Source organism: Callorhinus ursinus, unplaced genomic scaffold (genome assembly GCF_003265705.2).
Source record: "Callorhinus ursinus isolate GAN/ISIS: 27379988/994484 unplaced genomic scaffold, GSC_fseal_2.0 scaffold12, whole genome shotgun sequence".
Classification (NCBI taxonomy): domain Eukaryota; kingdom Metazoa; phylum Chordata; class Mammalia; order Carnivora; family Otariidae; genus Callorhinus; species Callorhinus ursinus.
The window spans coordinates 77,985,676-78,010,771 of record NW_027397074.1 but is presented as its reverse complement, the minus strand read 5'-3'; the positions used below and the strand labels follow the sequence as shown (position 1 = coordinate 78,010,771).

General features: G+C 36.7%; 1 protein-coding gene across 9 annotated transcripts in view; it reads left to right on the top strand.

Moving 5' to 3' along the window:
• The window catches only part of BRAF (B-Raf proto-oncogene, serine/threonine kinase), a 180,814-nt gene that overhangs the window by 79,272 nt on the left and 76,446 nt on the right, over positions 1-25,096 (top strand). For 8 of the 9 annotated variants that reach the window (XM_073899288.1, XM_025854724.2, XM_073899291.1 and 5 more), the window contains exons 2-3: positions 9,734-9,835; positions 22,303-22,566. In XM_073899288.1, coding sequence (XP_073755389.1) covers positions 9,734-9,835; positions 22,303-22,566 — 366 coding nt within the window. Of the gene's footprint in view, positions 1-1,471; positions 1,581-9,733; positions 9,836-22,302; positions 22,567-25,096 lie in introns of all 9 variants that reach the window. The other variant, XM_073899287.1, reaches the window with a different exon arrangement.

Genomic DNA, 25,096 nt, shown 5'->3' with positions numbered 1-25,096 from the left:
TCTGTTGATGGACATCTAGGCTCTTTCCATAGTTTGGCTATTGTGGACATTGCTCCTATAAACATTGGTGTGCATGTGCCCCTTCAGATCACCAAATTTGTATCGTTGGGGTAAATACCCGGTAGTGCAATTGCTGGGTCATAGGGTTTGCTGCAGGTTTCTTATAGATATGCTGTATTAAGTTAAAAGATCCCTAAATCTAATATTTCAAGATTTTTAAAATAAGTGGATATTGAACTTTTCAAAATATATTCAAATTTTGTTACTGATTTCTAAATTAATTGTACCATGATAAAGGAATATGGTTTGGCTGATAATACTTTTCTGTAGTTATGAAACATGTTTTATGGCCTGGAATGTAGCTGGTACATAGAGGTAAAAAGGAAGAATAACAAAACTTGATCACTTCTATAGAAGTCAGAAAATCAAGAAAAAGCAGTGTAAGTGGAAAACACACAATAAGATGGTAGAAATAAATCAGCTTTACGAAATAAATCAAATTTACGAAAATGTAAGTGAACCAAATTGTCTAATTAAAACACCAACAGATATGTTTAAAAGAAAACAAGCTAGCAAAAAGAACTATGCATAATTCATTTACAGTAGACACACAGTGCTTGAAAGTAAAAAGATGAGGGGCACCTAGGTGGCTCAGTTGCTTAAGTGTCTCACTCTTGATCTTGGCTCAGGTCTTGATCTCAGTGTTGTGAGTTCAAGCCCCATGCCTAGCATGGAGCCTACTTAATTAAAAAAATAATAATAATAAGGTAAAAAGATGAGAAAGGACATATCAGGCAAGTAGTGGTAGAATGCTGGTGTAGGTAGGTTTGTATCATAAAATAGACTTTAAGAGAAAAAGCATTGTTGGGAAGAATTAAAGGAAAAAGAAATAAAAAGTTTGGAGAAAAACTCAAATTTACAGAAAAGTGGAAATAACATCACAATGAACACTTACGTAGATATTATCTATACTGCCTAGCTTCAACAGTTATTAACATTTTGCTAGATTTATAGGTCCTGGAAAATTATTTTACCTGTCTAAAATATATTTAGGGAGATTAACAATTCCATAATTGCATGAAGTCCATGTTTAAATTTCCAAAGTTATCCTAAGAATGTTTTTTGACTATCCTCCATCCCTGAACTAAGATCTCCTTTTTGTGCATGCATTGAATTAGTTGTTGACTTTTAGTAGTTGTTATCTTAGTCTTCAACTGACCACCTGCCATTTTGTTTCCCATGACATGATTTATTACACTTGTCCCGCAATGTCCCACATTTTGGATTTCTCTGGTTGTCATGGCTTTGACTTTCAAAGAGAAAGGTAAATGTCTTAATGAATGTCCCATATTTTCTCTTTTCCTGATTATTTCATTGTGGTGTTTTTAGCATATTTTTTTATCCTGGATATTTCTTCTAAATTAGAAGTTAAGTATAAAAGTTTGATTTGATTCTATATAATGTTTTGCAGGTATGCTTCATGGGTGATAGATAATGTGTCATTTATGTTGCATCACATTAAGAGGCACTTGTTGGATTGTCCCTCTATTAATGATTCAAAGCCACATCTCCTTGTAAAGGTGTGTGTTTCCCTTTGTCTTTAATCTGCAGAAATGCTTTGACACTATATGAGTATTCTTGTTCTTTTCATCTAATGGTTTTAGCCTCCTGTGATCCTTTCCTGAATCAGTGATTTTATATTAGCTGGCATTTTTTTTTTTTTTGTAAAGAGAGCTTCTCACATCAAATGGGAATAAGTAGAATTTTTCCCCCAAAAAGGCAAGATAAATACATAATTCTTTTCCAGTAATGTTTAGTTTTCTAAAGATGTAATAGTCACCTACACTGGTGGCAAATGTCACCCAAAACACACTTCTTACTTTTATGAACTTTTTAAAAACTTACTTTTATGAGAGTTTTTATTTTATGTATGCAATCTGTTGTAATTAATTATAGTTTTTACTCTTTTTGCTGATAATCTTCTAAATTTGGCCAGTAGGAGTCCCTTTAAACTGACTCCTGTGTTGTTTTGACATCTGTCTGGCACACGAGATGTTCCAGGATCCCTCTTCTTGAATAATAGGTGGGTCTTAGAATGCTTTAGTGCTGGCCGTTTCCCCCCAGTAGTTGTTATCATTGTTTTTGTTGTTTTATCTAGTTTTTTTTTTTTTAAAGATTTTATTTATTTACTTGAGAGAGAGAGAGAGAGAGAGAGCAGGGTCAGAGGGAGAAGCAGACTCCCCGCTGAGCAGGGAGTCCGATGCGGGACTCGATCCCGGGACTCCAGGATCATGACCTGAGCCGAAGGCAGTCACTTAACCAACTGAGCCACCCAGGCGCCCTCTAGTTTATGCTTATTTAGATTTACACTTGTGTTTATTAATTTCTAGGTTCCCCATTTATATTAGTTTCCTGTGGTTGCTGTATCAAATGACCACAAACCTGGTGTTTTATAATACCACAACTTATTCTCTTAATAATTCTGAAGGTCTGAGGTCCGAAGTGGGTTTCACTGGGCCAAAATCAAGGTGTCAAAAGACTGTTCTCCCTCCGGAGCACATATCCCTACCTTTTCCAGATTCTAGAACTGCATTCCTTAGATTCCTTGATTCATGGTCCCTTCTTTCAACTTCAGGGCCAGCAGTGTAGCATCTTCAGCTCTCTCTGGTTTATCTTCATGTTACCTTATCCTCTGTAACAAAATCTCCCTCCAATTCCATTTTATAAGGATGCGTGTAGTAACATTTATGGCCCATCCAAGATAATCTACTCTAACTCAAGATACTTAATTGCAAAGAAAGAAAAGGAAAGGAAGGAAAGAAGAAAGAAAGAAAGAGAAAGAAAGAGAAAGAAAGAAGAAACTTCATTACATCTGCAAAATTCTTTTTGTCATATAAGGTAACATAGGTTCTGGGGTTTAGAATGTAGATATTTTGGGGGCTGTTGATCAGTCTAACATGCCCATACGATTCTTCTACATTATTCTGGGTTCAGTTTCCCTTTTCTAGGTTGTCAGCTGTTTTCATTTGTATCTTGAAGTCATTTCATTATCCTCTGGCTTCTTTTACTGTTAAGAAATATGCTATCTAGGGGCGCCTCGGTGGCTCAGTTGTTAAGCATCTGCCTTCGGCTCAGGTCATGACCCTAGGGTCCTGGGATCAAGCCCCATATTGGGCTGTGTGCTCAGCGGGAAGCCTGCTTCTCCCTCTCCCACTCCCCCTGCTTGTGTTCTCTCTCTCACTGCGTCTCTCTCTGTCAACCACATTTAGATACCACCTTACACCAGTTAGAATGGCAAAAATTGACAAGGCAAGAAACAACAAACGTTGGAGAGGTTGTGGAGAAAGGGGAACCCTCTTACACTGTTGGTGGGAATGCAATTTGGTAAAGCCACTTTGGAAAACAGTAGGGAGCTGCCTCAAAAAATTAAAAATAGAGGCTACCCTATGACCCAACAGTTGCACTACTGGGCATTTACCCCAAAGACACAGATGTAGTGAAAAGAAGGGCCATATGCACCCCAATGTGCATAGCAGCAATGTCTGCAATAACCAAACTGTGGAAAGAGCTGAGATGCCCTTCAACAGATGAATGGATAAAAAAGATGTGGTCCATATATACAATGGAATATTACTCAGCCATCAGAAAGGATGAATACCCAACTTTTGCATCAACACGGATGGGACTGGAGGAGATTATGCTAAGTGAAGTAAGTCAAGCAGAGAAAGTCAATTATCATATGGTTTCACTTATTTGTGAACATAAGGAATAGCATGGAGGACATTAGGAGAAGGAAGGGAAAAATGAAGGGGAGGAATCGGAGGGAGAGACGAACCATGAGAGACTATGGACTCTGAGAAACAAACGAGGGTTGGGTGCCCGGGTGGCTCAGTCGTTAAGCGTCTGCCTTCGGCTCAGGTCATGTTCCCGGGGTCCTGGGATCGAGTCCCGCATCAGGCTCCCTGCTCCTTGGGAGCCTGCTTCTCCCTCTGCCTCTCTCTCTCTCTCTCTCTCTCTCTCTCTCTGTCATGAATAAATAAATAAAATCTTTAAAAAAAAAAAAAAAGAAAAAAGAAACAAACGAGGGTTCTAGAGGAGAGGGGGTGTGGGGGGATGGGTTAGCCCGGTGAGAGGTATTAAGGAGGGCACGTACTGCATGGAGCACTGGGTGTTATATGAAAACAATGAATGTGGATCTCTACATCAAAAACTAATGATGTACTGTATGGTGACTAACAACATAATAAAATTTAAAAAAAAGAAATATCTAATTTATTTTTCTTTTCTCTCTGGTTGACTTTTTTTTTTTTTTTAAGATTTTATTTATCCATTTCACAGAGAGAGGGAACACAAGCAGGGGGAGTGGGAGAGGGAGAAGCAGGCTTCCCGCTGAGCAGGGAGCCCGATGTGGGGCTTGATCCCAGGACCCTGGGACCATGACCTGAGCTGAAGGCAGATGCCTAACGACTGAGCCACCCAAGCGCCCCTCTCTTTGGTTGACTTTAAGAACTTTTATGCACTTTGACTTCAACCTGTATGGTTGTGGATTTAGTTTTATCTGTCATGGCCAAGACACAGGACTCATTGTGCTACTCTTGAGTAATTTTTATTTTCAACTGTTTTGGAAAATTACAGGCATCCTTTCTTCAAATATCTCTCCCATTGTCTGTTTAGCTTCTGGATTTACTAATTCTATTCTTTGTCTTTCATATCTTCCATTCATTTTTCTCTGCCTTTTGGCTAATTTTCTCTGAATCCTCTTCTAGTTCTTTAAATCTTTCTTTAGTTCTAATCTTTTTACTTCAACTGAAATTTTATTTTAATGACTATATGATTACAATTTCAGGTCTTTATCATTTCCTCATGCTTCCTTTTTATATGTGCTGTCTTTAAGCTTGGAGATATTCTAGAATTATCTCAATAGAAACTTCCTTTTATATTTTGGTCTGTGATTTATTAGCTTTGATTTCTTTCTCAAGCTGCTGGTGTTTTTTTTTTTTATTTTAGAGGAATTATTTAGAATCTTTTTCACTGAGTGATGGTCTAGCCTTCTTGCTTACAGTACCATAATTCTTGTAGCAGTTCTTCTGAAACTTTAGGACCATGTCTCTCTTTTTGAATTATTTATTTAAAATTTTTTATCTTTGGTAATAGTCATTTGTTTTTTTGGCATCTATAATCTGTAATTTTCTCCTTTGATCTGTTAAGGTATGACTTTACTGGATTCCTGATGAATGACTAGCATTAATTTGAGAGAAAGAGCAAGAGGGAGAGTTGGGGGAAGGGAGAGGGAGAAGGAAAACAGTTTTTCTATCCAAAGTGCCTGGGTGGCTCAGTTGGTTAAGGTCCAACTCTTTTTTTTTAATTTTTTTAATTTTATTAGGTTATGTTAGTCACCATATAATACATCATTAGTTTCTGATGTGGTGAAATGTCCGACTCTTGATTTCAGCTTAGGTCATGATCTCAGGGTTGTGAGATCGAGCCCCCTCCCATCGGGCTCCGTGCTCAGCGTGGAGCCTGCTTAAGATTCTCTCTCCTCCTCTCCTTCTGCAGCAGCCTCCCTCTGCCCCTCTCTCTCCCTCTGCCTCCCCCTTCCTCTCTCTCGCTCTTTAAAAGAAATTTTTTTTTTCTATCCTCACATGTTGGATTATTGTGGTTTTCTTTTTCTTTCTGTATTATCTATGTCAAGTTTGGACTTCTAGATTTTGCTAGTTTCATAAAATGAATTTGGAAGATTTTTTTTATATGCTATCATGTACTAATAATTGTTACTATATTTTCTTTAAAGGTTTGAATGAAACCAGTCATATAATAATCTGGACTTGATGCCTTTTTATTGGGAGGAAGGAAGCCGGTGGCTATAGTTTTTTGTACCATTGTTTGCCTATAGTTCCTTCCCTAGTAGTTTGTCTGAATTTATGTTTTAACATAGGCATCTTCTGAGGTAGGCTTTTAAAAAAATATATTTTTAGGGGGAGGGAATTTTGCCATTTGTAAAGTCACTAGAAATGATCACTTGTTTACTAAAATTACCTGGTTTTAATTGCTGTGGTCCACTGAAGAGATCAAAACAGGACAGGAAGTCTAGTACCTTTCTTGAATGTTTTTGTTTTTGTTTTTAATTCTTTCATTTCCCTTTTAGGATTGTTGAAACAGATTTTCTTCATTTTTTCTAAGAAGCCATGTTAAGGCCAAAACTATCTCCTTTTAGTTTTACAATATCCTATTCTACTTAAAAAAAACAACAAAAGTATTTATTTTTGGAGACAGCACATGGGTGCTCACACGCATGCACGGCAAGGGGTGGGGGGTGCAGAGGAAGAAAGAGAATCCCAAGGAGACCCCCCCACACACTCAGCACAGAGCCGGTTGCACGGCTCTATCTCAGGATCCTGAGATCATGACTTGAGCCAAAATCAAGAGTCAGATGCTTAACTGACAGAGCCACCTAGGTGCCCCTTTATCCTGTTTTTTAATATATTTCTATTTTATAAGTATCATCAAAGTTCTTTCTCTTACTCTTCTGGGGAAATCTGAAAGAATTTTTTGTCCCAGACTCATCATCTTTAATTTCAACGAGGGCTTGTAGTGATTTTTCTTCATTTTTTGGATATAAAATTACTTTTGTTTGGGAACATAAGAAATCTTATGTCTGGACATTCTGGTGTGGCCCTGCCCTACATCACCAAACCAATCATTTTCTGCTGCCCAGCAAAAAATTTTTATTCTAATCAGTTTTAATCAGCTCCGTTCCCTCATTTTCCTCATACTCATTCTCCTTTGCTAATCCAATTTTTTTTTCCTTTCTCTCTCCCATCCCCTGGGGGAGTGGTTCTTTACCCTTACTGCACAGGATTTTTATCTAAGGAGCTTTAAAAAGGGGGGAGTTGCTGTGGGTTATAAAGTCTTCAACTTGCTGGACTGGAAAGAATCACTGAACTAGGATTAATTTTTTTCTCTCTTACCCTATTCTAAAGACAGCTTGAATCTTAACTTCAGCACTGATTGAATACCTGTTTATGACTACGACTCAAGATAAGTGATGAGGAGACAAAAGAAGAATAGAACATGTTTCTGATCTCAAAGCAGCTAGTAGATATGAAAAACATAAGCAATTTTAGGATATCAAAATTCTTATTATAAAGCTGTTCTGCCTGGGTGGTCAATGAACTCATCATAGAAGGAGGTTATCATTTTCTGAGATGAAGAGACTGGGAAAAATAAATTTTGGGAGGGTTGTGGGGTAGATCATAAGTTAGTCTTTGAACATGTTAAGTTTGAGATGTCTATTCATTGTCTTAGTAGAGATGTTCAGTAGGCAGTTGGACAAAAAGAGTCTGGAGTTGAGGGGACAGAGCTGGATTTAAAAATTTGGACTTCATCGGTCCATATTTGGCATATAAAGCCATAAGATTGGATGAGATCACCTGGGGAGTTAAGTATAGCTAGAGAAAAGAAGACATCTAGTGCTTTTGGAGGGATATGAGAAATTAGCCATGGAGTCATAAAGGAAGATGTTGCAATATCTGACCATAGAAAGAGAAGGAAACTTCTCTCACTGCTTCTCAAGTTTTAATATAAATCATTTTGTTAAAGCTCAGTACGTCTGAGATGGGGCCTGAGATTCTGCTACTCTAGCATCCTTCCAGGAGATTATGCTGCTGCTGGTCTATAGACCACACTTTGAGTAGCAAGACTTTGTATGACAAATGAGACATAAAATGAAAAACAAGACTGCAACATTTGGAGGGGGATAAGGATTAATATATAAAATATCTAGAACAAAAGGTATCTATACAAAAGAAAAAAATAGAATAAAAAATGTGGATAGGGAATTTTTCAACAAGAAATGTAAATGTCCAATGAACATGAAAAATGTTCAGTTTTCTGGGAAATAGAAATTGAAACAACAAGATCACCTTTTCCCCTTCAAATTGGCAAAAGTTTCAAAGTTTGATAATACCCAGTATTGATGGGATACCCTCCTAATGGGAGTTTGACTTAGTACTTTTTTCTTTTGGAAGACCCTTTGACACATTTATTACATTTTTTAATGCACATAACTTTCAATTCAGGAATCCTGTGCCTTGATATCTAAAAGGGAAACTTGTACCTTTGCCCAGAAAGGCAGCTCAGAACTATTCATTGAAGCATTGTTTGAAGTTGAGAAAAATGGAATAATCTACATGTCCTCTAGTAAGGGAATTATTAAATAAACCGATGGTCCTGAAACGCCCTTGTTCATCTATCTATTCCCTCTTGTACATTTTTTAATTATCTCACATTTTTAAATTATAGCAGTAGTTTAAAGGGCCATAGTTTCTAGTGTGTATTGTATTTATGCTGTTCATCTTTGGTTTAGATCATGCAACTCATAGAGTATCTAGCATATCGTGTAATTTGCAAAGCACGTTCTCTAACCAGATAAATTGGACTCAGTCTTAATCAGGGGAAAAAAAACTGACTTATCTTAAACATGTAATATGTGCCTGTACTATAACCACCTGACTTCTGAATTCTAGGCTGGCTGGATGGCTAAATGGATGAGGCTTAGAACCCTGCCAAGAATTTGTTTCATTGATAAAGGCCTGATTTTAATCGCTTCCCCCTTCCCCCTCAACATACACACCTTGCTTTCTCTCAAGGGATTTTTACCTGTTGTTTGTTAGGTACTTTGAAGTTTGTACATCTCAGAATAGTGTACCTTAGTAGGGTCTGAGATGGATAAGAATTTTGCCTTTCTTGAAGAGAGTGGAGAATTACAATGTGGTGATTTTATTTATTTTTTTTAAAGATTTTATTTATTGTTTTAGAGAGAGAGAGACACAGACAATGTGGTGATTTTAAAGGGAGAGGAAAAAAGAAGAACTAGTTCTCAAACCGTTCAGTTAGAAAGAGTACATATAGACATCGAAGATCTGGAAATTGTTTGTCCTAAAATCATCCATGTTTGCCCACTGTTAGGTTGCTGTTGAAGCTTGAAGACCATTGAGATAAGCAGTGTCAAAATATTACAAAATGAATGTATCTATACTTAACCATTTTAAAGAAGTAAAATATGTATGTCTTGACATGGAAAGAATTTTGAGGCATGCTGTTCAGTGAAAAAAAGCAAGTGTTAAAAATATATTTTATACTGAGGTTTCTAGAGGGGAGGAGGGTAGGGGGATGGGTTAGCCTGGTGATGGGTATTAAAGAGGGCACATTCTGCATGGAGCACTGGGTGTTATGAACAAAAAATGAATCATGGAACACTACACCAAAACAAATTATGTAATATATGGTGATTAACATAACAATAAAAATTAAAAGATAAAAATATATTTTATATATAATACTTATGTTTTTGTATATTTTGTATGTGTATGTATTATGATATTTACTTGGATTAAAAGGAGATGTGGAAGGATGCATAACAAACTGTAAATAGCACTTAACATTTTTGGCAAGGGGTCCAGGAATGTGGGGAAGGTGAAAAAGAGGTTTTCATTATTTATTCTGAATACTTATCTATTACTTGAGTCTTTTACAGTTGAGAGTTTATTGTATTACTAGTGTAGGAAAGAGTTTTAAGATGTTTAATAATAAATGGGAAAAATTGCTATATTAAACAGGTCTCTAAGCCCTAAATTTCAAGGAATGCTGGCAGTTACTAAAATATTTTAATAAAAATATTTTAATAAAAATATTCTAATTCATTTTATTTATATTCTTTTAAAATATTTTTCAGGTGTGGAATATCAAACAAATGATTAAGTTGACACAGGAACATATAGAAGCCCTGTTGGACAAATTTGGTGGGGAGCATAATCCACCATCAATATATCTGGAGGTAAGCTATTGAGTATCATATCTGTTGTAATTTTGAAAATAAAAACATGAACTTATCACAAGCATTTGTACTGGTTATATTTCTCTTAGGAGATGAGATGAGAAAGGGGAAGGTGAATTACCTTTGTCTTTCTTATACTTCTTAATCTTGTTTCACTTGTTATAGTAATATGCAGTATTTTCTAATTTGGAAAAATGTCAAAACTAAAGGAGAAGTCATGTATAAACTTAAAAATATACCCTGGTGGAAAACTTATTTAAAAAAAGGGGGGGTGGCGCCTGGGTGGCTCAGCCATTAAGCGTCTGCCTTCGGCTCAGGTCATGATCCCAGGGTCCTGGGATCAAGCCCCGCATCGGGCTCCCTGCTTGGCGAGAGGCCTGCTTCTCCCTCTTCCACCCCCCCCTGCTTATATTCCCTCTCTCACTGTGTCTCTCTCTGTCAAATAAATAAATAAATCTCTTAAAAAATAAAAATAAAAAAATCAAAGAGAGAGAAAGCATTCAGTTGTAGGGGTTAGGAAACTAGTTACCGTATTGGGAAATATTGGGGCGAATTTTATAAAATGTCTTTTTTCCTGGTAAAATATCTTTTTTCCAGAACAAATCCCCCCAAATTGGTTTTTGCTTTCTTAATAGATAAAATATATAATATTTAAATAGCTCAAAATTGCTTACCTTTACTGTTTAATTGTGACTTTAGGTTTTTGTATCAAGCTTTGAGCATCATTGTAAATTTAGAGAGTAGTTAGTAATTGTTCTTAATCCTGTGAGGTAGTAGTTACTATTATACTCACAGGTAAGCTTTCTTGGCATCAGTTTCCTTCTTTAAGTCACTCGGGTTCCATGACGAGCATGCTGTCAGGGAATCCAAGTAGTCGGGCTTCACAGCCCACACTGCTCACCACTGCTCATACTGCCTGTCTCTGTAAAAGCTGGCTCCAGCTGTAATCACTAGTCATACAGGAATATAACCCTAAATTACAAATGATCAGGTTACCATTTGCCTTCAAATGCCAGTGATTTTTAGGCATGGATTGATAGACTCCTAAACTAAATTTCCAATTTAATAATCTGATTGCTTTTAAAGGGCACCTTAAATCTTACAAGTTAAGTTTGCATTTCTAAAATAAATTTGGAAGTTTGAAAATCATCACTAATAAACTGTTGTCTTCTTCATATGGCTTATCCCAGAGCACACTGCCAGGTATCAGTACTAGGACTAGAATTCATACCTCTGAAGACTAGTGTACTTCCTAATATTCCATGCTGATTTACTTTTATGTCTGAGGAGGACAAGAACAGGAGTCATAAGGAGGCAGAGTTCTGGTGAAAATAGTAATTCTTGGGGCACCGGGGTGGCTCAGTCGTTAAGTGTCTGCCTTCGGCTCAGGTCATGATCCCAGGGTCCTGGGATCGAGCCCTGCATCGGGTTCCCTGCTCAGTGGGAAGCCTGCTTCTCCCTTTCCCACTCCCCCTGCTTGTGTTCCCTCTCTCACTGTGTCTCTCTCTGTCAAATAAATAAATAAAATCTTTAAAAAAAAAAAGAGGGGCGCCTGGGTGGCTCAGTCGTTAGGCGCTGCCTTCGTCTCAGGTCATGATCCCAGGGGTCCTGGGATCAAGCCCCACATAGGGCTCCCTGCTCAGTGGGAAGCCTGTTTCTCCCTCCCCCACTCCCCCTGCTTGTGTTCACTGGCTCGCTATGTCTCTTTCTGTCAAATAAATAAAATCTTAAAAAAAGAGAGAGAGAAAAGAAAATAGTAATTCTTTGTTAATTAGAACTAGACAACTTAACCAGCATTTTTTCTGCTAGCCACTTCTGTGTCTTGGGAGACTCTCCCCCACGCTTAGTTGTAATACATTTACATCAATAACTGTGTTTGAGTATAGCAGGGATTCGCTGCCTCCTCCACACTCACACTCTTCAGGCTTTTTACTGTTCAAATTACATCTAACTAGGATAATATACAGCAGACCATACCTCACAGATTATATCATTAGCATGTAGATCTGCATTCTCAGGGACAAACACTACACAATTTCCCTGTAGAAAGCACTATAATATAGTGGTTAAGATGAACCTTGGAGTCACACAGGCCCTATGTTTGAATCTTAAGCTGTGTCTTAGTTTCTGCAGATAGGTTACCCAACCTTCCTATTACCTCACCTCATTGGTGAAATGGGAATACTATCACACATGTAGTAATTGAAGGTTTCATTAAGTTTATAATTATGAAATAGCATCATTCTTGACACATATTGAGTGCTCCATAAATTTTTGAATTAGAGACAATAAACATGGAACTTACATCACATGATATACTATGAAGAGGAGCCTGCCTGGCAATGACAGTATTTTTCCCTGGGGAAGGTTGGCAAGGCCCAGGGAAAAGACTTTTGGGTACTGAAACATGAAGGCCCTTCAGTGAAAAATCAAGTCTCTTAGTTATCCACTGAGACCCACCATTCTGGTTTCTTTATGAACTTGACTACTCAAATAAATGGTATTATACAGTATTTGTCGTTTTGTGACTAGCTTATTTCATTTAGCATAATGTCTTCAAGGTCCATCTGTGTTGTAGCATGGGTTAAAATTTCTTTGCTAATTAAGGCTAAATAATATTGTACATTTTGTTTATCCGTTCATCTATCAATGGATACCATCAGTGGTTGGTCGTTTTTACCTTTTTGTTATCATGAGTAATGCTGATTTTACTCCTTTTGACTATATACCCAGAAGTGGAATTACCGAATCATGTGGTAATTCTATGTTTAATTTTTTAAAGAATTGCCGTACTGGTGTTCCACAGCAGCTGCCTTTTTCATTCCTGTTAGCAATACACAGGAGCTCCCATTACTCCACATCCTTGCCAACACTTTCTCTTTCCGTGTGTGTGTGTGTGTGTGTGTGTGTGTGTGTGTGTGTGTAATGGCCATCCTAATGAGTGTGAAGTGGTATCTTGTGGTTTTGATTTGTATTTCCCTGATGACTAATGATGTTGAGCATCTTTTCATGTGCTTATTGGCCATTCGTGTTTCTTCTGTGGAGGAATGTCTATTTAAGTCTCACCCATTTTTAATTGGGTTGTTTATTTTGTTGTTGAGTTGTAGGAGTTATTTATATATTCTGAGTATCAGTCCTAATTAGATACACGATTTGCAAATATTTTCTTCTAATCCACAGGTTCCCTTTTCACTCTGTTTATTATGTTTTGTGCAGTTTTTTTTTATTTTGATGACGTCTAACTTACCTATTTTTCCTCTTATTGCCTGTGCTTTTGGTGTCATATCCAAGAAATCATTATCAGATCCAGTGTCATGAAGCTTTTTTTCTCTTGTCTTCTAAGATACATAATTACAGCTTTAGCCCTTATGTTGAGGTCTTTGATCGATTTTGAGTTAATTTTTCTGTATGGTATAAGGTAAGAGTTCAGCTTCAGTCTTTTGCAGGTGTATATCCAGTTTTCCCAGCCCCATTTGTTGAGAAGACTGTCCTTTGTATAGAAAGTTTGACATGTGCCCTTGTCAAAAATCATTTGACCATGTATGTGAGAATTAATTTCTGGGCTCTTTTCTTTTCCACCAGTGTTTATGTCCAATGTTATGCCATTTTATACTATACCCGTTTGATTACTGTAGCTTTGTAATAAGTTTTGAAATCAGGAATTGTGAGACCTCCAGCTTTGTTTTCCTTTTCAGGATTGTTTTGGCTATTCAGTATCCTTTGAGATTTCATAAGAACTTCAGGGTAGATTTTTCTGTTTCTGAAACACATTGGGATTTTGATAGGGATTACATTGACTTCATAGATGCTTGGGTAGTATTCACATCTTAAAAGCTCTTAAGTCTTAAATATAAATGGATAGCTAAGAATAAGCGGATATTGGAAGAAAGCTTATAACAGGAAAGATAATAGCAAAAATGGCCAAAAGAAACTCAGAAACACTGCAGTGAAGATGAAAACCTGAAAATAACTATAATTAACATCAGAGATAAGACAGTCTGTTCTTGTTTCATGGCTGTTCTAAAACAGAAGTCTTAATGGAGCACAAGAAAGAGCTCTTGGTATTAAAATAATTAAAATAGTATAAAAGTTCAGCAGAAAATGTAAATATATGTGTATATGTCTCTGCATATAAATAAATGTTATAAAGTAAGAAAATCTCTAGAAAGCAGAATAAAAACACAGATGGAAAATATTAGAGGAAAGATGAGAAAAATTAGAGAATAAATCTAGGAGATCTATAAACATTACAAATGCTTTTAGCTATAGAAAAATAAAAAGCAATCACAAGTTGCCCAAACAAATAGGAGTTTTATTTTCCCTTCCTATAACAAGAAGCATGGAGGTAAATTATTTTAACATTGGTTCTACATCTCAAAGTTGTCACATGCTGGGGTGGATCTCTACAGTCCTTTTGGCTTTTCGGTCATGACTGCAACAGATCTGTGTGTTCTCATAGGACACCTCAAAACACGATGCCGGGATCACAGAGGCTCTCTTGTGTACTGAGCTCTTAAAGAAATTATTCCCTCCAAATCCCCTACAAGTCTTTTCCTTTACATCTCATCGAGTGGGATGGGGTCACATATATCCCTACACCAGGACTGTGTTTACATTTCTTGAAATAAGAGGCTAAAAAGTGAAGTTTTTCCAGTGTTCGCAATTTGGCTTCAGATTGGTTTGAGACTGATAAGTAGGAGTTAGGCTGGTTATTTCAATTCATACCATTTCAACATAGGACATAATGTTTCCTATATGTTTGATGTTTCCACAGGAAACATCTTTACCTATCCCTGCATCTCTTCCTTGTAGCAGAACAGAGTGAATTAGGTTCTGTCACCATCAGAAATCCTCTTTTCTTTTTTCCTTGTACTAATTTATTTTAAAACTTTTACGTTTTTCTAGATTTTCTCTTACTGACATGAATAATAATTAAAATTCTGTTGATTCCCTTGATGATAACTATAGTGAAATGAGCTGTAGTACTGTAAAGAATTTCAAATTTGTCTTTTTAATCTTTGATTCCCTTTTTAAATAATCATCCAGAGGAAGAAAAGATAAGTTATTTCCCAGAATTTTTTCTTTTTCTCCCAATTTTTCTCTCTTCACTCATCCAACAAATTACTTGAATGACTTCTGTGTTTAAGATATAATGCTAGATGCTCTTCTAGTAGTAGATTCTTCTTTTTGGACCTGATATATATTGGATTCCAGAAGTGAAGGAATGGTGTTTCTGGAATTACCCTACTTATATAGTGTTACACACTGAGTCCTAGCTACCACAGAATTTACATATGTGCTAGGGTTCCCTGCAGACAGACAGATGATAACTGTAGGAGCTCCTAACATTTATTGAGTACTTGCTATGTACCAGACACTGTTCCAGGCATATAGTAGATCATTTAATCCTCAACCTACCCTATCAGTTATACTTCCTATTCTCATTTTCATTTTATAAAGATGAAGAAACTCAGGCACAGAGAAGTTTAATAACATGGTTAAGGCTACACAATTAGTAAATGGTATAGTCAAACTTTGAATCTAGACATTCTGAATTCAGATTCTGCTCTTAACTGCTATATCATTATTATGATGCTGCCTTTTTGATCTTTAGTCTGTGTAGAATCCAGGATAATGCAGAGAAATTTTGTTAAAACAAATGAAAATACTGGAAGCAAGGTGCTTCCTGTGGAATGCAGAGCGGTTCATTAAATACCATTTTTCGGTAGTCTGCAGGATTTCATTGTGTCTTGTAAGATGAAGTTTAGTAAGAATAAATTTAATGAGCTAATGATAAGAAAAAATTTAGGGTGCCTAGGTGGCTCATTTGGGTAAGCATCTTTGGCTCTGGTCATGATCCCGGGGCCCTGGGATTGAGTCCCAGGTTTGGTGCCCTGCTCAGCAGAGAGTCTGCTTCTCCCCCTCTGCCTGTGATCGATCTCTCTCTCTCTTAAATAAAATCTTTAAAAGAATAATTTTATTTCACTGCTTTTTCCCATTTGTTTAAAGTAGATCCATAGATAGTTTTCCTTCCATTCTTAATTGAGAAATGATTCACATACTGTAGGATTTTTATTTTAAAGTGTACCACTCAGTGGTTTTTTAGTATATGCACAAAGTTGTGCAATCATCATCAATTCCATCACTAATTCCAAAATACTAGAAAAAGAAACCCTTTACCCGTTAGCAGTCATTCCCTTCAGCCCCTGGCAACCACTGATCTGCTTTGTATTTCTATAGATTTGCCTTTTTGGATAATTCATGTATGTAATGGGATCATACGTGATGTGGCATTTTGTGACAGGCTGCTTTCACTTAGCATAATGTTTTCAAAATTCATCCATGTTGTAGCATGTAGCATTCAGTGTAGCATTCATTCCTTTTTATTCCATCATATGGATATACAGATTTTGTTTATCCATTTATCAGTTGTTGGACATTTGGGTTTCTTCTTTTTGGCTGTCATGAATAAAGGTATTATGAACATTAGTATATAAGTTTTTGTGTAACATATGTTTTCAGTTGTCTTGGTTATATGCCTAGGGATGGAATTGCTGTGTCCTGTAGTAACTCAGTGTTTTAACTCTTTGAGGAACTACCAGACTATTCCAAGGTGGCTGCTTCATTTTACATTCCCACCAGAAGTGTATGAGGGTTTAACTTTCTCCACATCAGTACCAACAATTATTTTGCTTCATTTTTTTAAATTTGTTTGTTTGTTTTTTGAATAGTCATGCTAGTAGTTGTGAACCGGTATCCCATTGTGGTTTTGGTTTGCAGTTCCCTGATAACGAAAGATGTTAAGCATCTTTTTTTTTTTTTTTAAGATTTGTCAGAGAGAGAGCGCAAGCAGGGGGAGCAGCAGGTAGAGGGAGAAGCAGACTTCCTCCTGAGCAGGAAGCCTGATGTGGGACTTGATCCCAGGACCCTGGGATCATGACCTGAGCCGAAGGCAGACACTTAACAGACTGAGCCACCCAGCCATCCTTTAAGCATCTTTTTCATGTGCTTGTTAGCTATTTCTGTATCTTCTTGGGAAAAATATCAATTCATATTTTTTGCCCATTTTTTAAACTGGGTTATTGTTGAGTTGTGAGAGTTCTTTGTATATTCTAGATAATAGAACTTTATCAGATATGATTTGTAAATATTTTCTCCTATTCTGTGGGATTTATTTTTCATTCTTTTGGCAGTGTCTTTTGAAGTACAAAAGTTTTAATTTTGAGAAGTGTAGTTTTTCTATTTTTTCTTTGGTTGTTGTGCTTTTAGTGTATTACATCAAGAAATTATTGCCTGATCTGGCATCATGATGATTTACTCCTGTGTTTTCTTCTAAGAGCTTTGTAGTTTTAGCTGTTAATTTTATGTGTATGGTTGATCCATTTTGAGTTAATTTTTGAATATAATGTTAGGTAGTAGTCTGACTTTATTCTTCTGCATGTAGATATTCAGTGGTACCAGCACCATTGTCGAAAATCGGTTAGCCATAAATGTAAGGCTTTGTTTCTGGACTCTCATTTCTATTGTGTTGTTCTGTGTGTGTATCCTTATTCCAATATACATGTCTTGATTACTGTAGCTTTATTGTAACTTTTGAAATGAAGAAATTAAATCCTCCAACTTTGTTCTTTTTCAAGATTATTTTGGGTATTCTGAGTACCCTGCACTTACATAAGAATTTTAAGATCAGCTTGCCCATTTCTGCAGAAAAGCCACTGGGATTTTGATAAAGATTGCAGTGAATCCATAGATCAGTTTGGGGGAATATTGTTATCTTAATGATATTAAGTGTTCTTGTATTCTTTTACTTATTTAATTTTATTATAATAATAATTATTATTATTTTAGAGAGCAGGAGCAGGTTTGGGCATGAGGGATAGAGAGAGAGGGAGAGAGAATCTTAAGTAGTCTCCACACCGAGCATGGAACCCGACACAGGACTGTCTCACAACACTGAGATCAGGACCTGAGCTGAAATCAGGAGTCTGACGCTTAACCCTCTGAGCCACCCAGATGCCCCTGTACTCTTTTATTTAATTTGGAAACGTTTGACATGATCTGTGCCTTCAACTAGCTTATAATTTAGTAGAGTCATCTTAAAAACTCAGCTAAGTAATATAGTGATAACAGTAGTAATCATAACAAGAATTACTAGTTCTACTTATTATTACTAATAAGAATATTTATTGGGCTTTTGCTATATGGTAGTCTCTGTAATAGCTTCTTTTATTTGTATTATCTCATTTAATCCTCACAAAATTTCTTCATAAATAAGAACGAAATAGTCATATAAAGAAGAACGTGATAATATTCTAAAGGAGGTGAAGACAAAGAATACCCCTTGGGTTTTATCAAGCAGAGCTTTGAATTGGACTTTGAAAAATAAGTAGGATTTTTTTTTTTAAGATTTACTGTTTCTTTATTTGAGAGAGAGCTTGCGAGAGAGTGTGAGTGGGGGGAGGGGCAGAGGGAGAGAATCCGCAAGTAGACTCCCCTCTGAGCGCGGAGCCTGACATGGGGCTCAATCCCAAGAGCCATGAGATCATGACCTGATCCAAAACCAGGAGTCTTGACGCTTAACTGACTGAGCCACCCAGGCGCCTCGAAAAATAAGTAGGATTTTGATGAGAAAGAACAGGGTTTTGGGAAAGCTGCATCCTGAAAAAGTATCTAGATCTGCAACATCTTGAAGAACGACAAGAATTTTGTTGATGGCAGTAGTGGTAGCTGAGGTGTGCATTTATGTGGGAAGACGTGTTCACATTTGCTTTGTAAGGAAACAGAGGAAAAGGTTGGAAGACGTAAGAGAAAATGGGGATTACAGTGTACCAGGGCCTGAGGCCCTAAACACTCAGTGCCAACACTAAATTGAGAACAGAAGAGGGATGGGGAAAGGTGTGGAGAATTGCTTAGACAAAGAAAAGAAGAGGAAGCTCTTATTTAATGGCTTTGATCTTTAGTGTAAATTTGAAGTTAATGCTTTTTTCTGAGTGAATTAAACATTGAGGGATGAAAGTAAGGAACCAAAGCAGCATAGAAAAGGTTGGAGTAAGTATTGTGAAAAACGTAGTATGATGATATTTAAAATAAGTAAAATTTTTCAGGTAGTAGTGTGAAGGACTTACTTCCATGAATTGATGATGGAACTAATTGGCTTTGTCTTACTACTACCTTCTTCAGCAGTGTGTAGTAACCTGAGAGAAAGAATGGAATAATTAAATGGTAGGGTTTACTCAATATTTGTATTTGACAGACAAGTTGGTAAAAGAATAAGAATTAGCCAGAGAATCAGAGATGTTACTAGTGGCATTATTGAAATGGTGAGTCACAAAGTAGGGGAATTAAGACAGTGAATGCCCAAATCTAAGAAACTTGAAGGGGTTAATGTTGCTCATGAACAGATTAATGTAGTGAGATGGAAACTTAAGAAGGTGTGCTCAGGGACAAAGGAAGTTACAATTTGAAATCTTGTCATCATTTGGAACTAGTGGATCTGAAAGGTAGAGTGAAGATAAATACCTTTAGAGATAAGAGATTTAGAGAACTTCAAGACAGGAGTGTTGAAAGAGTAATCCACACTGAATGCAGCAAGAATAATGGGAAGAAATGAGCCACGCCAGGTACAAGTGCCTTGATAGATTTCACCTGTGAGGATGGAGGGAGGTGGAATAAGAACGGAAAGGAAGAGCTGTTGATAATGCAGTGAAATAGTTTGTAATCCCCAATAGAGGGAACAGTATCCTTTCAAAAATTAAGACTAACATTTTGATAAATAACATTCTGAGAGTTTATTTTTTACATGCATTACTTTTCCTAAGGCTAATTTTGTGTAGTAAATGTACTTGTCCAGATGATAGTAAATACGATTTGATCTATGCAGGAGGTAATTTTTATATCTTAGACGGCATGTATATGTTCTTCTAAGGGTAGGAATTGTATCCGTCTTTATTTTTGTAGTTTGAGGCCCAAACAGTGCGAGGCACATGTATGTTCACTATATATTAATTGACTGGTTTTTTTTTTTTTTTGAGAGAGGGAGAGGGCATGAGTGTGGGGGGAGGGGGCAAAGGGAGAGGGAAAGAGAATCCTGAGTGGAAATCCTTGACCTGAGCAGAAATCAAGAGTGGACACTTAACCAACTGAGCTACCCAGGTGCTCCTTAATTGACTGATTTTAAATTAGGCTTAAAAAGTGGATCATATTGAAAGAGATGCCCTTAAGTAATTAGATCTTAGAACTGAAAACTAAATCAAAATACAGCTTAGAAAATTTTGAATTGATTTGGTTATAATGCCCTGAAATGCTATGAAACATTTCCAGAATCAGGGTAGGGTAGCTAGCAGGCTAAAGGAGAGGGCATTTTGATGTACTTTAGGCCCTTAACCTCAGTGGCTCAGTTTAGTATTATTCCTCCTTTTTTCTGCAATTACATTTTAAGGTCTAGCATAGCAAGTGCAGTGGTCTTTATTGAAATAAAATTTCTCCCTTGCTTGTGGAATAAAATTCAGGCTTCATAGCATGGTATATACACCCTCTGCAAGCTGGTCCCTTACCCACTTTTCCAGTCTTATTATTTGCTTCCCTGTGTTGCTGTTTTGCATTTAAATACCACAAGCATATATTGATCCCTTGCTATGTCCCAGATATTAAATAGCATTCAGCTATACTCGTCTGTAGTTTTCCCTCTATGCCTTGAAATTCCATACCTCTTTTTCTTTTAAGATTTTATTTGAGAGCAGGAGGTGGGGGGAGAGGAGCAGAAAGAGAGGAACCAGCAGACTGCGCACTGAGTATGGAGCCTGACACAGGGCTCAATCCCAGGACTCTGAGATCATGACCTGAGCCGAAATCAAGAGTTGGACACTTAACTGACTGAGCTACCCAGGCGCCCCAAAATTTCCTACCTCTTTATTTTATGGCAGAATTTCTCCTGTACACAGTACTCTCTTCTCCCCACTTAACTCCATCTAAGTGCTAACATTTTAAGGCCCTTTCCCTCCTCATTCTGCCTTCGGCTCAGGTCATGATCCCAGGGTCCTGGGATCGAGCCCCGCATCGGGCTTCCTGCTCGGCAGGAGGCCTGCTTCCCCCTCTCCCGCTCCCACTGCTTGTGTTCCTGCTCTCGCTGTATGTGTGTGTCTCTCTCTGTCAATTAAATAAATAAAATCTTTAAAAAAAAAGTTCTTTGTTTATTTCTCATGTACAGCACTTAAACAAATGAAAATACATCCACCTACTTCTCTGCAGCCCAATAATAAACTCTTTGAGTGATAGGAAATGCCATTTTAAAATCTATGATTCCCCCTTGTAGGCTTTTATAAATGTAGCTACTGCCTCTATGTATGGTGGTGGACAGAAATGGTGTCCTATGGTGTGGGGGAGAGTGATTACCACTGCCTTAAAGAACCATGGACATATATATTCCAATTCATTCCATCTCTTCACTTTCAAAATTACTCTGTTTGCAAATTTTTTTTTAAGATTTTATGTATTTATTTCACAGAAGAGAGAGAGACAGCGAGAGAGGGAACATAAGAAGGGGGAGTGGGAGAGGGAGAAACAGGCTTCCTGCTGAGCAGGGAGCCCCATGTGGGGCTCGATCCCAGGACCTTGGGATCATGACCTGAGCCAAAAGCAGACACTTAACAACTGAGCCACCCAGGCCCCCCTGTTTTCAAAATTTTGTTACTTTTAGAATATGATATCTTACATGGTCATTTGACTTTATAGCTTTAGTCAATTGAAACTTGTAGAAAGAAACCATGATGGATAATGGCCCCAGAATTTCTTGACTGCAGGTTGTAAACCACCTTTTCAGATAAAATTTTGTTCTCTAAGCAGTATTTGATGGGATCGTCAGAGACCCATAGTGAGGAGAATAAAGCATTTTAACTAATAGCTATTTCAGAAAGAAGCTGGCAGTTATACATCTTTTAAGTAATGGTGAGATCTGACACTATACCTGAGTCTTATTTTTTGACAAATCTCTTTTAAGACCTCATCTCCTTTTCAACCTCTCTTTCTGTTCTTTGGAGGGGAGAAAGGTATGACACTTTATATGCCTACATGTTTTCTGGAAAAAAATAAATTTTTAATAGAGATTGTACTTACCCTTGATGTAGTATATAGTATTTTATTTTATGTTAGATAAGTGGTTTGGAAGGTAAACTGCAATATGACCAGAACATTCTAAATACTGTATTTTTAAATTAACGTTCATGGCTATTCTAGACATTTATGTTTTTGTCAGTTTCTCAGTGCAGTGTAGTATCTTATCACAAAAGATTTATCAATTTAAAAGTATAAGTATTAATTTACAGTGCTTTTAGCATTTATTTTGTAACTTCTAACTTAAAACCCTATTAGCTAGATTATAAAGAGATTATAACCAAACTTAAATTTCTTGTTTCCTTTTGTTACTGTCAGGAAAAAGTCCAGCTTCAACATAAGTCTGCTTTATTTTATAGGCCTATGAAGAATACACCAGCAAGCTAGATGCCCTCCAACAGCGAGAACAACAGTTATTGGAATCCCTGGGGAATGGAACTGATTTTTCTGTTTCTAGCTCTGCATCAATGGACACTGTTACATCTTCTTCCTCTTCCAGCCTTTCAGTGCTACCTTCATCTCTTTCAGTTTTTCAAAATCCCACAGATGTATCACGGAGCAATCCCAAGTCACCACAAAAACCTATCGTTAGAGTCTTCTTGCCCAATAAACAGAGGACAGTGGTGAGTCAGCTTTTAATGTCATCATTGCTTTTTCTTTGTGTTTTTCAGAAATAGTAGTTGTTGAAACTGAAATATGTTACCACTCCATACTCCGTGGTCATGCAAATGGAAGCATCCATTTCAAACAGGAGTGAAAAAGACATAATTATTTGGTGCCACTGTCTGTGTTTCTTAACTGGAACAAATTGTATTGTGTTTAGTGTCCAATTTAACATTTATAACCTATCTACCAAACTTGAACCACACTCAAGTCTAAGTACGAGTTTAGAATCAAAAAGAATTTCAAGACTTGAGCTTGTTTGTTGTTTAACATGTCAGGTCAGCTTTGTTCTTTGCCCTTGAGAAATCCCTATTTGGACTTTTTATCAAATGTTGGATTTTTAGTGTGCTTGATATTTTTTCTCTGTCTACGTAACTTTTGTTAATGGTAAGTATTACCAATGGAACAGACTACTCTGTGAGTAATATTTAAAGCAGGGAAATCTGCACAGTTTTATGGGTGGTCTGTAATCCTTGAGTGCAACAAGTACTATCATTGGCTTTAATAATAATGCACCTGTATACATCACTACTTTTTAAAAATGTATATGGTTATTTTTGAAATTAATAAAAAACCTTTTCATTTCCAAATACAAGTGAAATCAAAGTAGTTTTAATTTTTTTTCCCCTCACACAGCATTAGTAGTAATTCTGGATTGTCTTGGAAAAAGTGCTACAGTGGCCTCCAGAGAGGTCAGTTTGTCACCTTGTGCAACAAAGGGATGCGAGTGTCAGTGTATGGGGATGCAAGACTAGGCCTTTGGCCAGTGTCACAAAGGGTAGTTGGAACTCAGATCCTCACATAAAGCTGAGCCTTTGAATGGTTTTACCTTCAGCAAAAGGGTAAACTAGAAGAAAATATCTACTCAGCATAGGTAAATAACAATGAAACTTGTTTGTCTTCACCAGCAGTCCAGATAAAGATTAATGTTTCCCTTGAATTCTTAATTATAGGCCTGTCCTCATCATGGTGTGGGCTTCATATTTATGGGTGCTGTCCAGGAACTTTAAACCCAACAACTGGTCCTGGAGAGGTAATAGCAGTCAGGCAGTAGGCAGAAGCAAATGCAGAATCTCTTTGGCCTATCTAGAGCTCATGGAACCCACATAGATAATGCCCACTGATAAGCTCAAAATCCCATGTTATAAAATACACAAGGAAAGAGCTTATCAGTGCATTAGAAGACTTAAGAACAACAGGACTCCTAAGAAAGAACCAAATAGAGCTTCTAGGTGGTCCTAAAATTTTAAACTCAGTGGATGACTGTTATCATCTCTGAAGTTATCTAGCTAAAGACAATTCTGTTGTTAAGCTTCTGAACCTTCCATTTTACAAGAAACACAGGGGATAAAGGAAAAAGTTAAGTGCCATGAAGAAACAAACAGGTTCAGAATTTGGACATTCTATAAGAGAGATGGATGGCCTGGACTCAGTGTCACAGAGGACAAAAAAGATTGGAGATTATTCTACACTAAACAAGACTAAAGAGATGTAAACAAATGCAGTGTGTGATCCTAACTTGGGACTAGAATGGGGAAGAGCTATAAAAGGCATTTTGTGATGGGAAATGCTGAATGTTGATTAAATATATTATGGAATTACTAATTTTCCTAGTCTGATACCAGGAACATAACTATGTAGAGGAATGTCTTTATTCTTAGGAAATACCTTTTTTGGCATTTAGGCATAAATTGTCATGACACCTACAACTTTTTTCATCCTCTTTTTTGAAATAAAACTTAAAGTATACAAATCTCAAGTATACAGCTGAGTGACCTTCTACATATGTAACTGCCACAGAAATCAAGATATTGAACATTTCTAGCGCTTGAGAAAGGTTCTCCAAACCCATTCCAATTCAGTAATCACTTTCAAGAGTAACCACTATTATGACTCCTTTCTCAATCAGTCAAACTTCATTTCAAATGGTAAGATGGAAAACAAAACGTTAGAGAAAATAAATATGAAAAAAATTTAGAATCTAAGTAGAGAGATTTGGATGTTAATTGTATCATTCCTTCTAATTTTCTGTGAGTGAAATTTTTCTTAATAGAGTTGGAAAAATTCAAACAACTTAGACCAAAGGAAAAATAGAAAGTTCAAAAGAAATAGTTGCCACTAGGTAAAAAAACCTAACAAATATAAATTGATACTGATTTGAGGACATAGCAAGGTGACTTTAAATAAAACCTCAGTATGTCAAATAATTACATCATGTTACAGAAGAAGTATCGAAGTGCTAAATAAAAATTAGAATATTTTAAAAAACTAAGTGGATGAGGTAAAAAGTAGATTAGAGGGAGAATTAGTAAATTCTAAAAGAAGGAAAGAGTAAAAAAAAATTAAAAACCTGTAACAGAGAGGATAAGAGATATGAAAGATGGAATGAACAGTTTCATTATATGCCTCAGAGGAGTTCCAGAAAGTGAGACTAGAAATAAAGGAGTAGAGCAAAATTCAAAGAAATGATGGCTATCATTTGTGAAAGAT